Source organism: Hippoglossus stenolepis, chromosome 17, assembly GCF_022539355.2.
Source record: "Hippoglossus stenolepis isolate QCI-W04-F060 chromosome 17, HSTE1.2, whole genome shotgun sequence".
Classification (NCBI taxonomy): domain Eukaryota; kingdom Metazoa; phylum Chordata; class Actinopteri; order Pleuronectiformes; family Pleuronectidae; genus Hippoglossus; species Hippoglossus stenolepis.
Window position 1 is genome coordinate 154,376 of NC_061499.1, and position 15,842 is coordinate 170,217.

Below are 15,842 nucleotides of genomic sequence, written 5' to 3' on the forward strand. Positions count from 1 at the left end.
ACCAGAAAAGCATGAGCCTGAAATCCAGTTGGATCAGATTGAGCTCGAGTCCTCAGCCACTTTCACAAACTGAGGCATGATGCTTTATTAATGAAGATCTTCTCCAGACATAAACAACTTTGAATAATATCTAGAGTCTCATATGTTCTTCAGTTTCCTTGTTATTTTAAAGTGACGTCTACTCCTCCCTCATATAAAATCTATGCATATTAAATATTATATATAATATCTCCTTCTTTCCTGTTGAGTCTATTCTGAGTGTTTGTGTGAGAAACTAGAGATTGAGAACATCTCAACCTCCTCGGGAAAAATGTTTACTGACATTTATTAATGTGGTGAGAAGTTATTTTGAGTCATTTTCTCATAGACTTCTATAGAAACAACCAGTGGAGTCGCCCTCTGCTGGTCGGTTGAGAGAATACAAGCTTCAGGCACTTCTGCATTGGCTTCTCTTTCCAGACCTGGAGTCAGTTTTTATTTACACTCGATAGTTTTGCCTTAAAATATGAATGAAGAAATATCGTTTCGCTGCGGGTGAGGCAGAGATCCAAGTCTTTCTCTATCCGGAGAGATGGGAAGGAAAATCAAACATAACTTTTCAAAACTTTCTTCTTTATTCCAAATAAAATGACGCAGATCTCAGGTCACAACTGAAAGTGTTGACATTCAACCGACTGAAAGGAAACAAGAAATAAAACATGAATGTGCAGCGACTGGAGAGAAGTGAATTGCGTCAGAACCGGAAGTCTTGATGAAGATGTCTCTTCTTTACAGTTTCTATCAGAAAGAATGTCTTTAACAACTTTAACAAAAACATGTGAACGTGGTGTCGTCTGTTGTCCGTTGGGCCGAAGCTCTGCGACCTTCTGTCCTGCAGCTCTCGGACTGTGAGGATTCGAGCGAGCATGGCCTCCATGGTGTCGCCATCCAGTGGGGAAGAGGAGAACCAGTGGGGGCTGCTGGGAACACAGCAGCGATCTGGACCGAAGGAAAAACCAGTCGCTGCGCTGCTTCACCGACTCAGAGCTGAAAGGAAGCAGAGGAAGACGTTTACATTTCAGACAGGTCGTTACATGTGAACTGCTCAGGCGTCCTCAACTGAAAGTGCGAGTCAGACACTCACCACTTGGAGAGGTAGAACTCACAGAGTCTGACCGGGCAGTGGAGCGGGTTCTCCGGGTTCTTGTCGTGTTCTTTTATCCTTAGGTAGAGAGAAGAGTCGGTCTTGGTTCAAAAGTATTTATTTAGAAGCAATGAAAAGCTACAACATAGCTATGGGCACTCAACGTACAGCCCCAGGCCGTCTAATACCGCCGGGGAAGTCTAGAGTCGCCCCGAACGGACGGCGGGTGCAATATTTATAATAGTAGGTAGAACTTCATTGGTCAATAACGAGGGGGAGTCACCGTGGCTAGTGCACAGGCTGGTCCCAGCCTCTAGACACTGGAATCCGCCAATGATGAGGAGCTGCTCCCAGTTTCATCCCTCCTTAGATAGTAGCTGGGCAAATCTTCACATTCTGACAGTGTTTGGTTTGGTGTTTTAAAACAAGCCATGAATCGGCTGACAGCTTGTGAGTCTTCAGTATGGCATGCGCATTTTCTAGACAAAACAACGCCTTTCCTATCTGTCCTTCAGACCCTAGTGGCAGCTGCTTGAATTCTTTCTAAGGGTATGTCAAAGTTTCTTAAGAAAACAGTGCATTCATGTATGTGTGATGTTTGAATAAAGCTAATGGAGTTTAGGCTGTAATATAGTAAGTTAGGTATGAGAACAAGTTAAAGTACAGTGTATTGTATGCCACAGATGTACAGTCTTCTCAAACAGGCATTATCAGACAGGTGCAGAACTGAACTGCGATGTGACGCACACACACACACAACAACCAACTTCAAGATTAAAACCAGCCAGCAACGGCTACTAACAGTCACTATGTGAAGGCCACACATTCTCCCACATATTCAGCCCAAACTGCCCCTGCCCCCACCCCTGTCTAACATACTGCATTTGTTTAGAGTTCAGTTTCATTGCCATCTTCACAGACACACACACATTAATTCTTTCTGTTAAGGTACAAACATGGTGCGCGTAAAATCGATCCTTTTCGGGGCTATAGTGTCTAATTATATTATTAAAATCCTAACAAATCCCTCCTTTCACACCATTTTATGGTGTGAACAACTTACTGGGGATCATCCACGATCTCCCCAACCTCCATCTCATCCAATGCAAACCCCTCATCATTTTCATCATCATCACCACTCAACAAAGGCAACTGATAGGGTTGGGGATGGGGCATGTTTTCCTTGGTCAGAGCCGTGGTGATGAGTCTGTTGAGCAAGGTCCTAAAGCAAGGGATTCAGCAGCAGCAGCCACAGGTGACTAGGATAGCTGCAAAGATAGCTAGGGAGAGGAGGCAGGATGCAATTAGCCCTTCCCATTTGCCGAATGCAGTGTTCATCCAGCTATCTAGGGGGTTGTTAATTCCAGAGTCTGCGGCCATGTTCTGTGCCATGGTGCGTAAGGCGGAGAGAGCCCTGGTCACCGAGCCATCAGGGGCTGTATTGCTGGGGATAAATGTACAACAAGAACTTCCTATCATAGTGCACACACCACCCTTTTCTGCCAGTAGGAGGTCTAGGGCCATTCGGTTCTGTGTGACCATAAGGGACGTAGGGGCGAGCTGTTCGGATAGGCCTGTTATGGCGTCACGAGTAAGGTTGGTGAGGCGTTGGAAATTGAAATGGACGTAGTTAATGCGATCCACGTTTTTGTTGGGAGTTACCCATATCCAGATAGACTCAAATCCCGCTGCAATTTGATCCGCTAATTTATATTGGTCTGGAACACCCCGAGGAATCCCTATGGCGTCTATGTATGTGGGTGAGTCCCTATTTAAGTCAAAATGCGTTGTTCTTCGTCGGCGGGTGCTTGTGGGTTGTCCTGGGCGGGGAGAGACGATAGTCAGGGGCATGGCCAATTGAACAAGTGTGCAGGAACCCTTCCAGTTTGAAGGAAGGCGGTTCCTCAAGCGTTTTCCTCCACAGTACCAGCAGAGGTACCTGCGGGCCCACTCCAGCTGTGTGGCGTTGTGCCAGTCGGTAACATTGATGTTTCTAGAACACCAGGAGGACGGTATTGAACCCATCTCTCTGTGAGATGAGTTACCTTTTTTAGTCAGACATGTGTAATTTCCCTTTACTGGAGTAAATATAGGGAGCAGCGTGTTGTTTGGCGCCGGGGGAAAGAGATGACTGAGAGTAGAACAGTTGGCGGGACTGGCTTCCATGTGTAAGCCATACATGCAATCAAAACCGGGTCGATCCGAGTCTATCAGTAGGGGGGCCGGGGCTGACTGTAGACTATACAATTAGTGAGGTTTTGGGAACGGGCGGTAAAGTGGACCCATTTTAGCCATATGTTTTCATCATTGTATCCAGTCTCTATTTCTACCACATCTTCAACGGTACTGGCGTCGTAATATTGTACCGCAGGGGAGCTGGGTGGGGATGGTAGTGGTGAGGTGGATTCAGGGGGAGAGTTCGTGGAGCTAGTAGTAGAGTTATCAGACGGGGAAGGGGAAGGCTGAGTTCTAGGGGAGGAGGAACGGACGTCTACCCTTACGATGCCCATGGGGTCAGCTCCTGTCATGTCTACTCCTAAAACAAAAAATAATAAGGACTTGCCAGTGCGGCTTTTTTTTAGTCAATTTGTTATAGTGGAGATGTTTAAGAGTCATTAAGAGACTATTGTCGGGGGAACCGGCAGGCGTGATCCTCCGGGTGAGGGTGATGTTTCTTTGGAGCTGTCCTAAGGGGGTTTGTGCATTGTATCTGTGGGTGTAACCTCTGGGGCCTGTGTTCCACAAAACGTGTTATCAAAGGTTTATCATTTTGCATTCATCTCTAAACCATTGTTTTTTATATGTGATATCAGGAACCATATGAACATGTGATGTACAATGCAGAAAAGTAATTTTTCATTTCTAAGCATGTGATTGCTTCTAATATCAATGTGTGTGTGTCAGTGACATTTGGTGTGTCACTTTCATGTACTGTATGTGTGGTGTGGGTGCGATACCATGTATCTCAGGCATCGAATGAATCAGAGTTTCCACCGCTCTCTCCTGGCCCCCCTCCTCAAATCTGCCTGAGCAGCTGCACCTCGTTCCTCTGGACACTCCCTCGCCCAACGTCCCCTCTTTCCACACCTGTAGCAGGTGTCTGCTGTTCTGTTCGTGGAGGTGAACGGCTGGGGCTGAAGCCACTTCAGGTCTCTGAAGAGGGGTACAGTCGAGATCGTGGTCCACTCTGACACACTGAGGCACTGTAGGATACAAAGAAAACTTTTTCTGTGCAGATTTATCTGTTCGTTCACATTCATTGGCCATTTTATCACATTCATTCCCTTGGGTAGCACACTGCATTTGTAATGACAAAGAAACAGTTGCAGGCGTATGCTTTTTATGTAGATGCAATGAAGAGATGTGTGTGTGTGTGAAGAGTTGAACTGTGTGAGTGTGTGTGTGTGTGTGAACTATGTGTTGTGAGAACTACGTGTGTGGACTGAGTGAATATTAAAATCCCAGGAGATAAGACACAGACACATGCTGAAGGCCTCTTCGAGGTCTTGTTGGGGGAGACGAGCACAGTCTCAGATTTGTGGCTCTGATGTCATTTTGGCAGTTACACAAGCAGAAATAGTATGCATAAGCAGAGATAATATTTAGTGTGGTATAATGGTAAAAAAATGTCATTACATTCCTCCCTTTTGATCATAAAATGATCACAACATCAGATACAAAATTTACTTGCAAGATGTCAGCACATATTATATCTAAGGGTGAAAATCTCAAGTAAAATTCTTAAGTAGTCTTTATCTTCCAATTCTAAAAATAAAGAAAATTAAATAAATAAAGAATTTCTGTTTGGAAATTGCTTCTTCACTCCAAATTCGATCTCTATTCAGTTAAGGATATATCATTTCACAGCACCAATTTTGCTTGGATATGTGTAACAGTGCAAGGAACCCTCTAATTTTGTGCACTATAAAAAATATTATGGTTGGCGGTCTCGATAGCAAATTTTGTTGGATTATATATTGTCATAACTCTAAAACCATTTTAGGAAAAATTATATTATAACATAATCATGCAAGTTCACCTTTTCAAAGAGCAATGAACATTATTCAGTCTGACATTTGAATTAGAATTTTGAAATATTAAAATATCCTTGTTTGAATAAAACATAAACAAAACAAATAAAACAAACATCTAATAAAACAATAAAAAATAAAATAAAATAAAAAATAAATAAATAAAATAAACAACTCCAACTAAAATACCAGATAAGATGGACTCTCTAGTCCCATTAACGAAAATTGCTCTTGAATACATAAAAACATTTGACACAGGATATATGTTACCAGCTCAGTAAACTGCTTCTCTAATTGAATTGTTAAAGTACAAAACATTCATATTGTACAATTACAAAATTATTGGGACAATTACTAACTGAACTTTTTACCTTCGCAACCTTGGGATAAGAACAGTTTAATAATCTTATCAAATAGGAGCACTAAAATTGATTAAACAAAAGATGTGCTCAAACATAAAGTTAAACTGGGAATTCAATATTTGAATTAATTACAAAGTATTATATAGAATTCGTCACAAAAAAAGTCAACAGTCCTGTAAATCATTTAGAATGTCTTAATTATCTATGGAGTTAAAGCAACGGAAACACATTTATTAGAATTATAAGAATTCACTGTCTGATTACTAGAAATCACACTTGTAACAGAAATCATGGAAAGCAGTAGGGATTTGTCTCAGGTAGGAAAAAACAAACATTGATGGCCTCACCCACAGGGGTGAAGTCCTGCTATCTCCATCGTCATTTACATTATCTGCGTGTTTCTCTTTGCTCATATGGAACTCAGAGGTGCGTAGCTGAGTTTAAAGTAGAGTATACAAGCTTATATTTGGAAATAATCAAGACAAGACATACAGATAGACCCTCCTTTTGTGGTCAACGTATTACTTTAAGATTTTGAGGAGGAGTCGGCCAAATCAGTGGCTACTTCTCGTAAAGACCGAGAAGGTGGGTCAGCGGGTACACAATGTGTGAGGTGGTGCCAAATTGCTCCTGTTTTTTCCTTTTACTCGGATCGCATGTGAGGTACACTCTGTTACCTCCCAAGGTCCTGTCCACCTAGGGTCGGGCCACTTTCTCTTGTGAACTTTGACCCTTACCCAATCACCCGGTCTTACTGGAACAGGAGTCTCCGTGGGGGTCTCGTCAGAACATCCAGCAGCCGCCTGGACCTGTGCAGACAAAACTTCAGTAAGATTAGTTAAGGCTTTCATGTAGTCAGTCAATTTCTCTGACATACATCCAACCGGGTCCATAACCAGGGTCTCGAGGAGGCCCTGGCATGGGCCGTCCTGTGAAAGCTCATGTGGGGATAGATGGGTGACACCATTGGATGAACTTCTTATTGACATGAGCGCCAAGGGCAGTGCTTCAACCCACGACGAGTGAGGTGTTGTGACATGCTAGTGCTGTGACATGTTGCTGTAATGTGTGTGTATCTGTGTGGGTCAGGGTTGGTCGTGTTGGTATGTCAGGGGTGTGTATCTCTAACTGTAAAAAGTTCCTGTCGTCATTTGTCTCTTAGTGGAAAAAATTTAAAATTAAAAATTAAAACAAAAAACACAAGCCAATCCAATGATGTCAAACCAGTTGTAACCCGAGCTGTAATGTCCTTTGGTCTCCCCCAGGTGGCGTCCTTGTTTTATCCCTAGCTGTAATACCCTTTATCAGCCCCCAGATGGCAGGCGTACACCGCTAGTTGTACTTTCTTTTATCCGCCACCAGATGGCGACCTCGCTCTATTTTTCTTATTTCCTTATTTATTCTGTCTCTGTCAGCCGGGTGACCTTCCTCTTGTTATCTCCTCCTAATTTGGTTCTCTCTCGTTTTCCACACACACACTTTCATTCACACTTGTATCAGACTTAGTGCTGTGTCACCATAGTTCCTTTACATGAAGTTCATATTAGGACTACTCAGATCAGTTCCATTACCCACAAGTATTAGTTACCTTAAGTTCTTAATCAATCTCCAAAACACTATTGTTTAGTATTTAGTAAATACCCACACATTCAGACCTCTTAAATCTTATATTTTTTATATTGTCAGTTTTTTGGTCTCTGTCAGTCTTTTTATTCTAGTCAGTCTTTTTATCTGTCAGTCCTCGAAACATGTTATGGCCTCGGCGTCTTTTTAATTTGTGCCCGATTCAAGCAACGGTGTGTCTGGCTAGTTAAGCTCCTCACTCGTCAGTGCCGGTAGCCCCTTCCTCCAGGAACACACCCTAATCCCAGATTAGGTTGCACGGATGCAATCTATTGCATGAATCGTCTTTTCTCCAATCTGAATTAGTTTTAAGGGTTCGTGCGTCACAGATTTTTAAGTGTGGCGCCCGTCCCGCGCAGGTCCTAGACCTCGCTTTTTATCTTGTTTCTTCTGCGCCAAGACAGGGTCCCAGACCCCTCACAAGGTCCCAGACCTTTCACAGGGTCCCAGACCTCTGTTTATTTCACATAGCCTTTCATTGCTTCCATAAAACACATAACTTTATTATTTTACCTCCTATATAACTAATGCAGAATTTGTTTTAACAGGTTTCTGCTTACCTTTTAGTTTGGCGCCTTGTGAGTATGTGGAGAATCGATCGGAGCGGCCTCGACTTTTGGGTCTCCGGTCTTTCTGGTCAAAAGTTCTCTACAGGATCACGTCGGGGTCACCAAATTTTGTCGTGTTCTTTTATCCTTAGGTAGAGAGAAGAGTCGGTCTTGGTTCAAAAGTATTTATTTAGAAGCAATGAAAAGCTACTACATAGCTATGGGCACTCAACGTACAGCCCCAGGCCGTCTAATACCGCCGGGGAAGTCTAGAGTCGCCCCGAACGGACGGCGGGTGCAATATTTATAATAGTAGGTAGAACTTCATTGGTCAATAACGAGGGGGAGTCACCGTGGCTAGTGCACAGGCTGGTCCCAGCCTCTAGGCACTGGAATCCGCCAATGATGAGGAGCCGCTCCCAGTTTCGTCCCTCCTTAGATAGTAGCTGGGCAAATCTTCACATTCTGACAGTGTTTGGTTTGGTGTTTTGAAACAAGCCTTTATCCGGCTGAAGCCTTGTGAGTCTTCAGTATGGCATGCGCATTTTCTAGACAAAACAACGCCTTTCCTATCTGTCCTTCAGACCCTAGTGGCAGCTGCTTGAATTCTTTCTAAGGGTATGTCAAAGTTTCTTAAGAAAACAGTGCATTCATGTATGTGTGATGTTTGAATAAAGCTAATGGAGTTTAGGCTGTAATATAATAAGTTAGGTATGAGAACAAGTTAAAGTACAGTGTATTGTCTGCCACAGATGTACAGTCTTCTCAAACAGGCCTGATCAGACAGGTGCAGAACTGAACTGCGATGTGACGCACACACACACACAACCAACTTCAAGATTAAAACCAGCCAGCAACGGCTACTAACAGTCACTATGTGAAGGCCACACATTCTCCCACATATTCAGCCCAAACTGCCCCTGCCCCCACCCCTGTCTAACATACTGCATTTGTTTAGAGTTCAGTTTCATTGCCATCTTCACAGACACACACACATTCATTCTTTCTGTTAAGGTACAAACATGGTGCGCGTAAAATCGATCCTTTTCGGGGCTATAGTGTCTAATTATATTATTAAAATCCTAACATTCTCCATCATCTCCAGGGAATTCTCCACGTTATCTTTCTTACGTTTTGTAGCGGGAACTCCGTCTGTGTCAGATAAACATGACAAAGCAAACATAAGAGGAGGTAATAAGATGTAATCTTCTTCATCACTGTTGTATCTTCACAGTCGTGTTGGCACCTGGAGGAGCTTCAGCCGTGGATATGGGCGGCAGAAGCGCAGGGAAGTGGTCCGGGTGTGGTTCAGGTTGGTTCTGGTGCAGCAGGTGAGCTGGGTGAAGGACAGCTGGCGGTGCTGCTCCACCGTGGTGAAGCCAAAGTCCTCGCAGCAGAAGAAGAGCAGGGTGTTGAGGAGGACGATGGGGGGTACGCCCCCAACTGGACGTAACCTGCCGGGGAGAACAAACAGGATCTCTGAGTAGATCCGAGTGATCAGACACAAAATCAAAGATAAAGACCTGGACGTTGACTCACCAGCGGCTGTGACCGAGGGTCTGAGACGTTGGAGGATCTTGGTGAACTCGGTGGTGAACTGGCTGTAGATCACGTCACTGAATATGTTCTCCATGCGATCGTTCTCCAACAGAACCTGCAGACAGACCCTTGTGCATGTCGGCCATCGCCTCCTTCAGCTGCGCGCTGGGAGCCATGTCTGCAGCGGAGGAGGAACTTTCACCGGGTCAGTGAAGAGTCGAGAAGCCGGAGACAGCGCAGCAGAGTCGGTCAGAAGAGACGGAGCCTCCGCCCTGTCCGCTACCACGGTTAAACCCTCCCCGCATGGACGATGCTGCGTCTGATTGGCTGTCACGATGTTCTGTCAACTGAGGCGCGTGTTGATTGGACAAACTCACTGGACGCCGCATTGTGCAACATCCGAACAAGAGTCATTCGAAAGTTAAATACGTAAACACGTTTATTGGTTTTCCGTAGCGAACTTAATTCTGAAATTGTTTATTTTATAAGAATATTTGTTTTATTTATATTAAAATTAATGATAAAGATAGCTTCCTTTCTTATTTAAGGGGAAAAACCAGACAAACTAATGACATGAAATCTGAAAATAATCTCGTCAATTAATAAAAACAGTAGAATGATTTATGAATTTATTTATGAATTCATAAAAAGAGAGCAGATTTATTTTTTCTCCAGTGAATTTAATATGTTTCCATAGTTTTCATTGTTTAAATTGTTGAGCATAATCTGCTTAAATTTATGTTATTTGTGGACAAACTCTATATAAAATATACATCATACACAAAATTATTGTTCAAAATTAAAAGTCTTGACATCAAAATATACTTCAAGTACTAACAAGTGAAAGTACTAATCATACACAAAAGGAACACTTCAGAGTAATGTATATAATTGTATTAAAAAATACAGGGAAATTTGTACTTACTCGAAATAAACTACTTCATCACTTCCTTTGTGAAACATTCAAACTGAATAACATCACTCACGTCTGAGACGTCTCTGTTAGAAAACAACAAATATCCGTTTTGAACAAAACTTGAGGAAGTGAAATATCCTAATGATGTGGTCTGGAGGAACTACACGTCTTCTTAGAGCCTTCAGCACATTTGAGTCTGACAGGAAAGATTAGAACAGTTTTCGAGCAGGTGTCGGACAAAACTAAATTTATTTCCAAATTTATACTCACTGATGGTCCCACAGCAGGAAAATGGCTGAAGCTGAAGTTCTTCATAATATTAAGTTCAAAGGAGCGAGGGGAAACACAGATGGTGAGTTTTAAAGTATAATACTGAATACTGAGTGTACACATTGTATTATTATTATTATTATTATTTATTTTATTTTTATGATTATGATTATGATTAATTTGAGATGTTAAAACAGTGAGTTGTTCATTTGGAAATTGTTCATTTTCATCAGTCTTTGACTCGGTGGACTTGACTTCCCTGTTTTTCCATTTTGTAAAACTGAAACATTCCAGAAGTCTCCAGGATTCGTCCCTTGTGTTTTTCTGTTTGACAGAAACATGAACACATTTACCAGCAGAACATAAATGTACATATATGTATATTTTTGTGTTGCAGTGGCCACACCCTCTGCAGATGAACCCACTTATTGCAACGTCCATTACTCAAAAGCTCAGCGACCTGGTGGGTGATAAACTGCACGGAACTATCTTAACAATCGTGTCACACGTTCTTCAAAGGAAATGACAAAAAAGAAAATCATCATCGATTTTCATTTCTTCTGTTTTTTGATTGTTGATTCTGAAGACAAAACTAATGACCTTAAGACGTTTTCATTATTTTCTGACTTTGTATTATACGAAAGATAATCTGCAGATCAAATGATAATGGACATGAGTTAGTTGCAGCCATATTGTTGTGTATACTAAAGTAAAAATAACATTCCTGTCCTAAACCTTGAGTTCAATCACATAATAAAATGTGTTTTCTGCCTTTAAATGATTTTGACCCTCATGTAAACTGCATCAGTTTGAAGCCACTTCTGTGAATAAATGCTCATCGTTAGTTTGAGTAAAAAGGAAGTTCAATTCTATTTAAAAGATTAAGAGAAGGTGTAAAAACTATCTGCGTGTGTTTCCTGTACAAAAGCGTGAGAATAAGTCAGTGGTGTGAAAAAAAAAAAAAAATGAGGAAGTGACCGTCAGAGAAACATTTATAGTCAACTCCAAAGAAACAGTCGAGCCTTCTACTTCCTGTCGGCTACACTCCTTCTGGTTTTTACAAATTCATCTTTAAGCTGTTAGAGTTGATTTCTGTTGGTCGTTGGTCGACTGTAAAAACAAAAGACATGAAAGTGGGACTTCATCTTTAAAGACGATTATGAATATTAGACATTTATCTCCATCGTCTTTGTCTTCTGCTGTTGAACAGGCTCCAAACAACCTGCAGCATCAAACAGGCGATCAGGGGTCACATCGGAGCGAGTGGCCCTGCTGGTCCTCAGTGTTCTCCTGGCAGCTGCCGTCACAGCTCTTGGTGTAACCCGTGAGTTTGATTCCTGAAAGTACATTTTTCAGAAGGAGTCATAAAATCTGTCCAAACACTTCTTGAAATTGTAATTTTTACATTTAGATGTTTGTTTGTGTAGAAGTAAAATCAACAAATGGAATTTAACAACATTTCTAGTTAATGATTCTCCTGCTCGTCATCAAGAACTGACTCGTTTATCAAATGAAGGTTTAACCTTTACTGACGAGATTGTCTTTTTCTAATCAGTTTATGAAAATACTCAAACCATGAAGAGTCTCCAAAAGCTTCAAGATGAGGCAAAAAATCTCACAGGTAAACTTCTTCATTTTGTTTCTGAAGGTTTTAAGGTTTCATCCGCAGCAAGGTCACTTTTTCTTAAAGTAGTTTCTTCACATTTCTGCTTCTTCTCTTTCAGACGATTCTGATGAACGACTGATGAAAGTTACATCGGGTCATGAACAGAAAGGAGACGTTCTCGTCTACAAAGGATTTCCATGCTCGTGTCTGCCCTTACTGCTGTTACCTAGCAACACAACTGAACTTAGACAAGATGAGAAAGTGTTTATGCCCTTGGTTTATTTTAACATTTGTCCCATTAGATGTTCAGTTAAATTAAAGCGTGATAACGAGAAGATCGACGCTCAACGCCTGCGGCCATCAACCTTTGAAAAAGGGTTTGTCACCTAAGTGCAATGAATTCTGGGATAGGTTGGGACAGGAAGGATCCACCCGTTGGAGCCTTTGTTTCTCTGGGTTAGACGGATGCATTTGTCGGCCCCATTTGAAGGAGCCTCTGATATGGGACAGCGTAGTCACTGCCCCTGAATTAAGACACAGCTATTGACTAACTGCAGTTGCAGAATAGCTGCCTTGCTCAAGGGCAGTGTACCACCACCCTCTCAAACTCAAATTTTCATCAGTCATTCAAAACTCTTCACATTCAAAGTCACTGCAGCTTCCAGATCTAAAGTAACCAGTGATTTCCTTTGCTGTTATCTCTCCAAAAATGAAGCATGTCCGAGGTGCGAGGACGGCTGGGAGCCACATGGAGGAAAGTGCTACTTCTTCTCCTCGGTTACTTTAACCTGGAATCAGAGTAGAACAGAATGCACATCAATGAGAGGAGACCTGGTTGTGATAAACAACAAAGAGGAGCAGGTATAAAACACTGCTGCAGGTCGATGTTCTCATATTTTATCACATCGTCACAGATAAATCACCTTCTGCTCTTCAGGAATTCCTGGAGTGTAGATTGAGAGGAAAAATGGACAATCCTGAGGACAAGTTCTGGATCGGACTGACAGACTCAAAGAACGAGGGTGAATGGCTTTGGGTGGACGACACACGACTGGATCCAAGGTTTGTTATTGAGAAACACTTTTTGTCATCGACGTCAGTATAAAGGTTTTCATGGATCCGGTTCTGTGTTTCCCAGTTTGACGTTTTGGCGGCACAGAGAGCCAGACAACAAGATATGGGATAATCCTGATGGAGAGGACTGTGTGAGGATGGGGGTGAAAAACAGAGCCAAGGACCTGAAATCCTGGTTCGATAAATCCTGCGAATCGCCTCATAAAAGTATTTGTGAGAAACCAGAAAAAGCATGTCCCTGAAATCCAGTTGGATCAGATTGAGCTCGAGTCCTCAGCCACTTTCACAAACTGAGGCATGATGCTTTATTAATGAAGATCTTCTCCAGACATAAACAACTTTGAATAATATCTAGAGTCTCATATGTTCTTCAGTTTCCTTGTCATTTTAAAGTGACGTCAACTCCTCCCTCATATAAAATCTATGTATATTAAAAATTATATATAATATATCCTTCTTTCCTGTTGAGTCTATTCTGAGTGTTTGTGTGAGAAACTAGAGATTGAGAACATCTCAACCTCCTCGGGAAAAATGTTTACTGACATTTATTAATGTGGTGAGAAGTTATTTTGAGTCATTTTCTCATAGACTTCTATAGAAACAACCAGTGGAGTCGCCCTCTGCTGGTCGGTTGAGAGAATACAAGTTTCAGGCACTTCTGCATTGGCTTCTCTTTCCAGACCTGGAGTCAGTTTTTATTTACACTCAATAGTTTTGCCTTAAAATATGAATGAAGAAATATCGTTTCGCTGCGGGTGAGGCAGAGATCCAAGTCTTTCTCTATCCGGAGAGATGGGAAGGAAAATCAAACATAACTTTTCAAAACTTTCTTCTTTATTCCAAATAAAATGACGCAGATCTCAGGTCACAACTGAAAGTGTTGACATTCAACCGACTGAAAGGAAACAAGAAATAAAACATGAATGTGCAGCGACTGGAGAGAAGTGAATTGCGTCAGAACCGGAAGTCTTGATGAAGATGTCTCTTCTTTACAGTTTCCATCAGAAAGAATGTCTTTAACAACTTTAACAAAAACATGTGAACGTGGTGTCGTCTGTTGTCCGTTGGGCCGAAGCTCTGCGACCTTCTGTCCTGCAGCTCTCGGACTGTGAGGGTTCGAGCGAGCATGGCCGGTTAAACCCCTCCCCCCTCATGGACGATGCGGCGTCCGATTGGCTGTCACGATGTTCTGTCAACTGAGGCGCGTGTTGATTGGACGAAACTCACTGGACGCGTCATTGTGCAACTTCCGAACAAGGAGTCACTCCGGAAAGTTAAATACGAAAAAAAGTTTATTAGTTTTTATTAATAATTAATGAAAAAGATAACTTCCTTTCTTATTTGAGGGTAAAAAAGCAAACTAATGACATGAAATCTGAAAATAATCTTGTGAATTAAGAAAAACAGTAGAATTATTTATGAATTTATTTATGAATTCAGAAAAAGAGCAGATTTATTTTAGCTCCAGTGAATTTAATATGTTTCCATAGTTTTCATTGTTTATATTGTTGAGCATAATCTGCTTAAATTTATGTTATTTGTGGACAAACTCTATATAAAATATATATCGTATACAAAATTATTGGTCAAAATTAAAAGTCTTGACATCAAAATATTCTTCAAATACTAAAAGTGAAAGTACTAATCATGCACAAAGGGAACACTTCAGAATAATGTATATAATTGTATTTAAAAATTGTGGGAAATTTGTACTTACTCAAAATAAACAACTTCATCACTCTGGCGCAAAACCTTGGTTTTTCCAGCCTCCAGAATGACTAGGAAGGCCATGCTATGCATGGCTTATTCTAGTTATCTCTGGAGGTGACATCTTAATGGAAGCTATGGAGAGTCAAGGAGGCGGAGCTCTGGCGAAAAAATCCTTGTTTCCTCCAAACCCTCACAATGACTAGGAAGGCCATGCTTGTCATGGCTTATTCTAGTTATTTTTGTGGGAGCTTCTCAAATGTCTCCCATGCTGTTAAAATGTAAAAACCTAAAAACTAACCAAACCTCTTTCTAGAAAAAATAACCAAACCATTTCCAGCAAAACAAGCCCGATTCTCAACCCTGACTGGCCAGACTAGGGATACCTTGCGGTGTTAACGAATAGTCTGTGCTGAGCAGGGGGTAAGTAGGCCCCGGGTCCGACTCTAGGACAGCACGGGGTGTGGTGGTCCAGGGCATCAGGACCTTAAACGTTGCCCAGTCTTCTATGAGGTATAGCCTCACCCATACAACGATCCATTCCTGCACTACACACGCCTAACCAGAATCTACCCAAAAAAAACTAAAAATTGGACTCCTTCAAATTGTCACTCTCCCCAAAATTTCCATCCCCTGGTCCAGCTTAGGGACCAGGCCGTGGATGCACCGGGACCTAAGAGCTCCTCTCACCACCTCTGGATCCACTGAAGACTTAGTTATATATTTTTTTAATTTCTTTAAAATTTTAACTTAATTCTCAACCTTGAATTTTAACTTTTACTTTATTTTTTAATTTTAAATTTAATTTTTAAACTTTGAACTTTGACTCTATTTTATAATTTTAAATTTAATTCTCAAACTTTGAACTTTAATTTTAAAACTGTATTTTTTTAAAATTTTAAATTTAATTCTCAAACTTTGAACTTTAACTTTAACTTTATTTTTAAATTTAATTCTCAACTTTGAACTTTAACTTTAAACTTAATTTTAAATTTTAAATTTAATTCTCAATTTGGAACTAGCAATACGTAACTGAACGAAGT

General features: G+C 41.3%; 3 protein-coding genes and 1 long non-coding RNA gene across 16 annotated transcripts in view; 1 reads left to right on the forward strand and 3 right to left on the reverse strand.

Moving 5' to 3' along the window:
- The window catches only part of LOC118103892 (hepatic lectin-like), a 207,725-nt gene that overhangs the window by 69,222 nt on the left and 122,661 nt on the right, over nucleotides 1-15,842 (reverse strand). The gene's annotated exons all lie outside the window — the stretch shown is intronic.
- The window catches only part of LOC118103841 (hepatic lectin), a 228,139-nt gene that overhangs the window by 55,619 nt on the left and 156,678 nt on the right, over nucleotides 1-15,842 (reverse strand).
- On the reverse strand, nucleotides 592-9,114 carry LOC118104393. Of its 2 annotated transcripts, none has more exons than XR_007034935.1 (3): nucleotides 8,819-9,114; nucleotides 1,124-1,201; nucleotides 592-1,026 (listed from the first exon to the last, which is right to left on the reverse strand). It is a non-coding gene; the product is annotated as an uncharacterized LOC118104393 (long non-coding RNA). The 2 variants fall into 2 exon arrangements; XR_007034936.1 differs by lacking the exon at nucleotides 8,819-9,114 and adding an exon at nucleotides 4,081-4,338.
- On the forward strand, nucleotides 10,231-13,543 carry LOC118104376 (hepatic lectin). 4 transcript variants are annotated; one of them, XM_047344119.1, is made up of 7 exons: nucleotides 10,242-10,494; nucleotides 10,810-10,875; nucleotides 11,623-11,736; nucleotides 11,968-12,033; nucleotides 12,728-12,879; nucleotides 12,956-13,080; nucleotides 13,157-13,543. In XM_047344119.1, the coding sequence occupies exons 1-7, from the start codon at nucleotides 10,434-10,436 to the stop codon at nucleotides 13,332-13,334; spliced, it is 762 nt and encodes a 253-aa protein (XP_047200075.1). In that variant the 5' UTR covers nucleotides 10,242-10,433; the 3' UTR covers nucleotides 13,335-13,543. The 4 variants fall into 4 exon arrangements, with proteins under 4 accessions (XP_047200078.1, XP_047200075.1, XP_047200077.1 ...); XM_047344120.1 differs by having other exon boundaries at nucleotides 10,243-10,494; nucleotides 12,734-12,879; XM_047344122.1 differs by lacking the exon at nucleotides 10,810-10,875 and having other exon boundaries at nucleotides 10,231-10,494.

Excerpts from the sequence above, each read along its gene's own strand:
- LOC118104376 (XM_047344119.1), top strand. The coding sequence starts at position 10,434 with ATGGCTGAAGCTGAAGTTCTTCATAATATTAAGTTCAAAGGAGCGAGG. Across the intron at positions 11,737-11,967 it reads CACAGCTCTTGGTGTAACCC|TTTATGAAAATACTCAAACC; the intron begins GTGAGTTTGATT and ends TTTTCTAATCAG. Across the intron at positions 12,880-12,955 it reads TAAACAACAAAGAGGAGCAG|GAATTCCTGGAGTGTAGATT; the intron begins GTATAAAACACT and ends TCTGCTCTTCAG.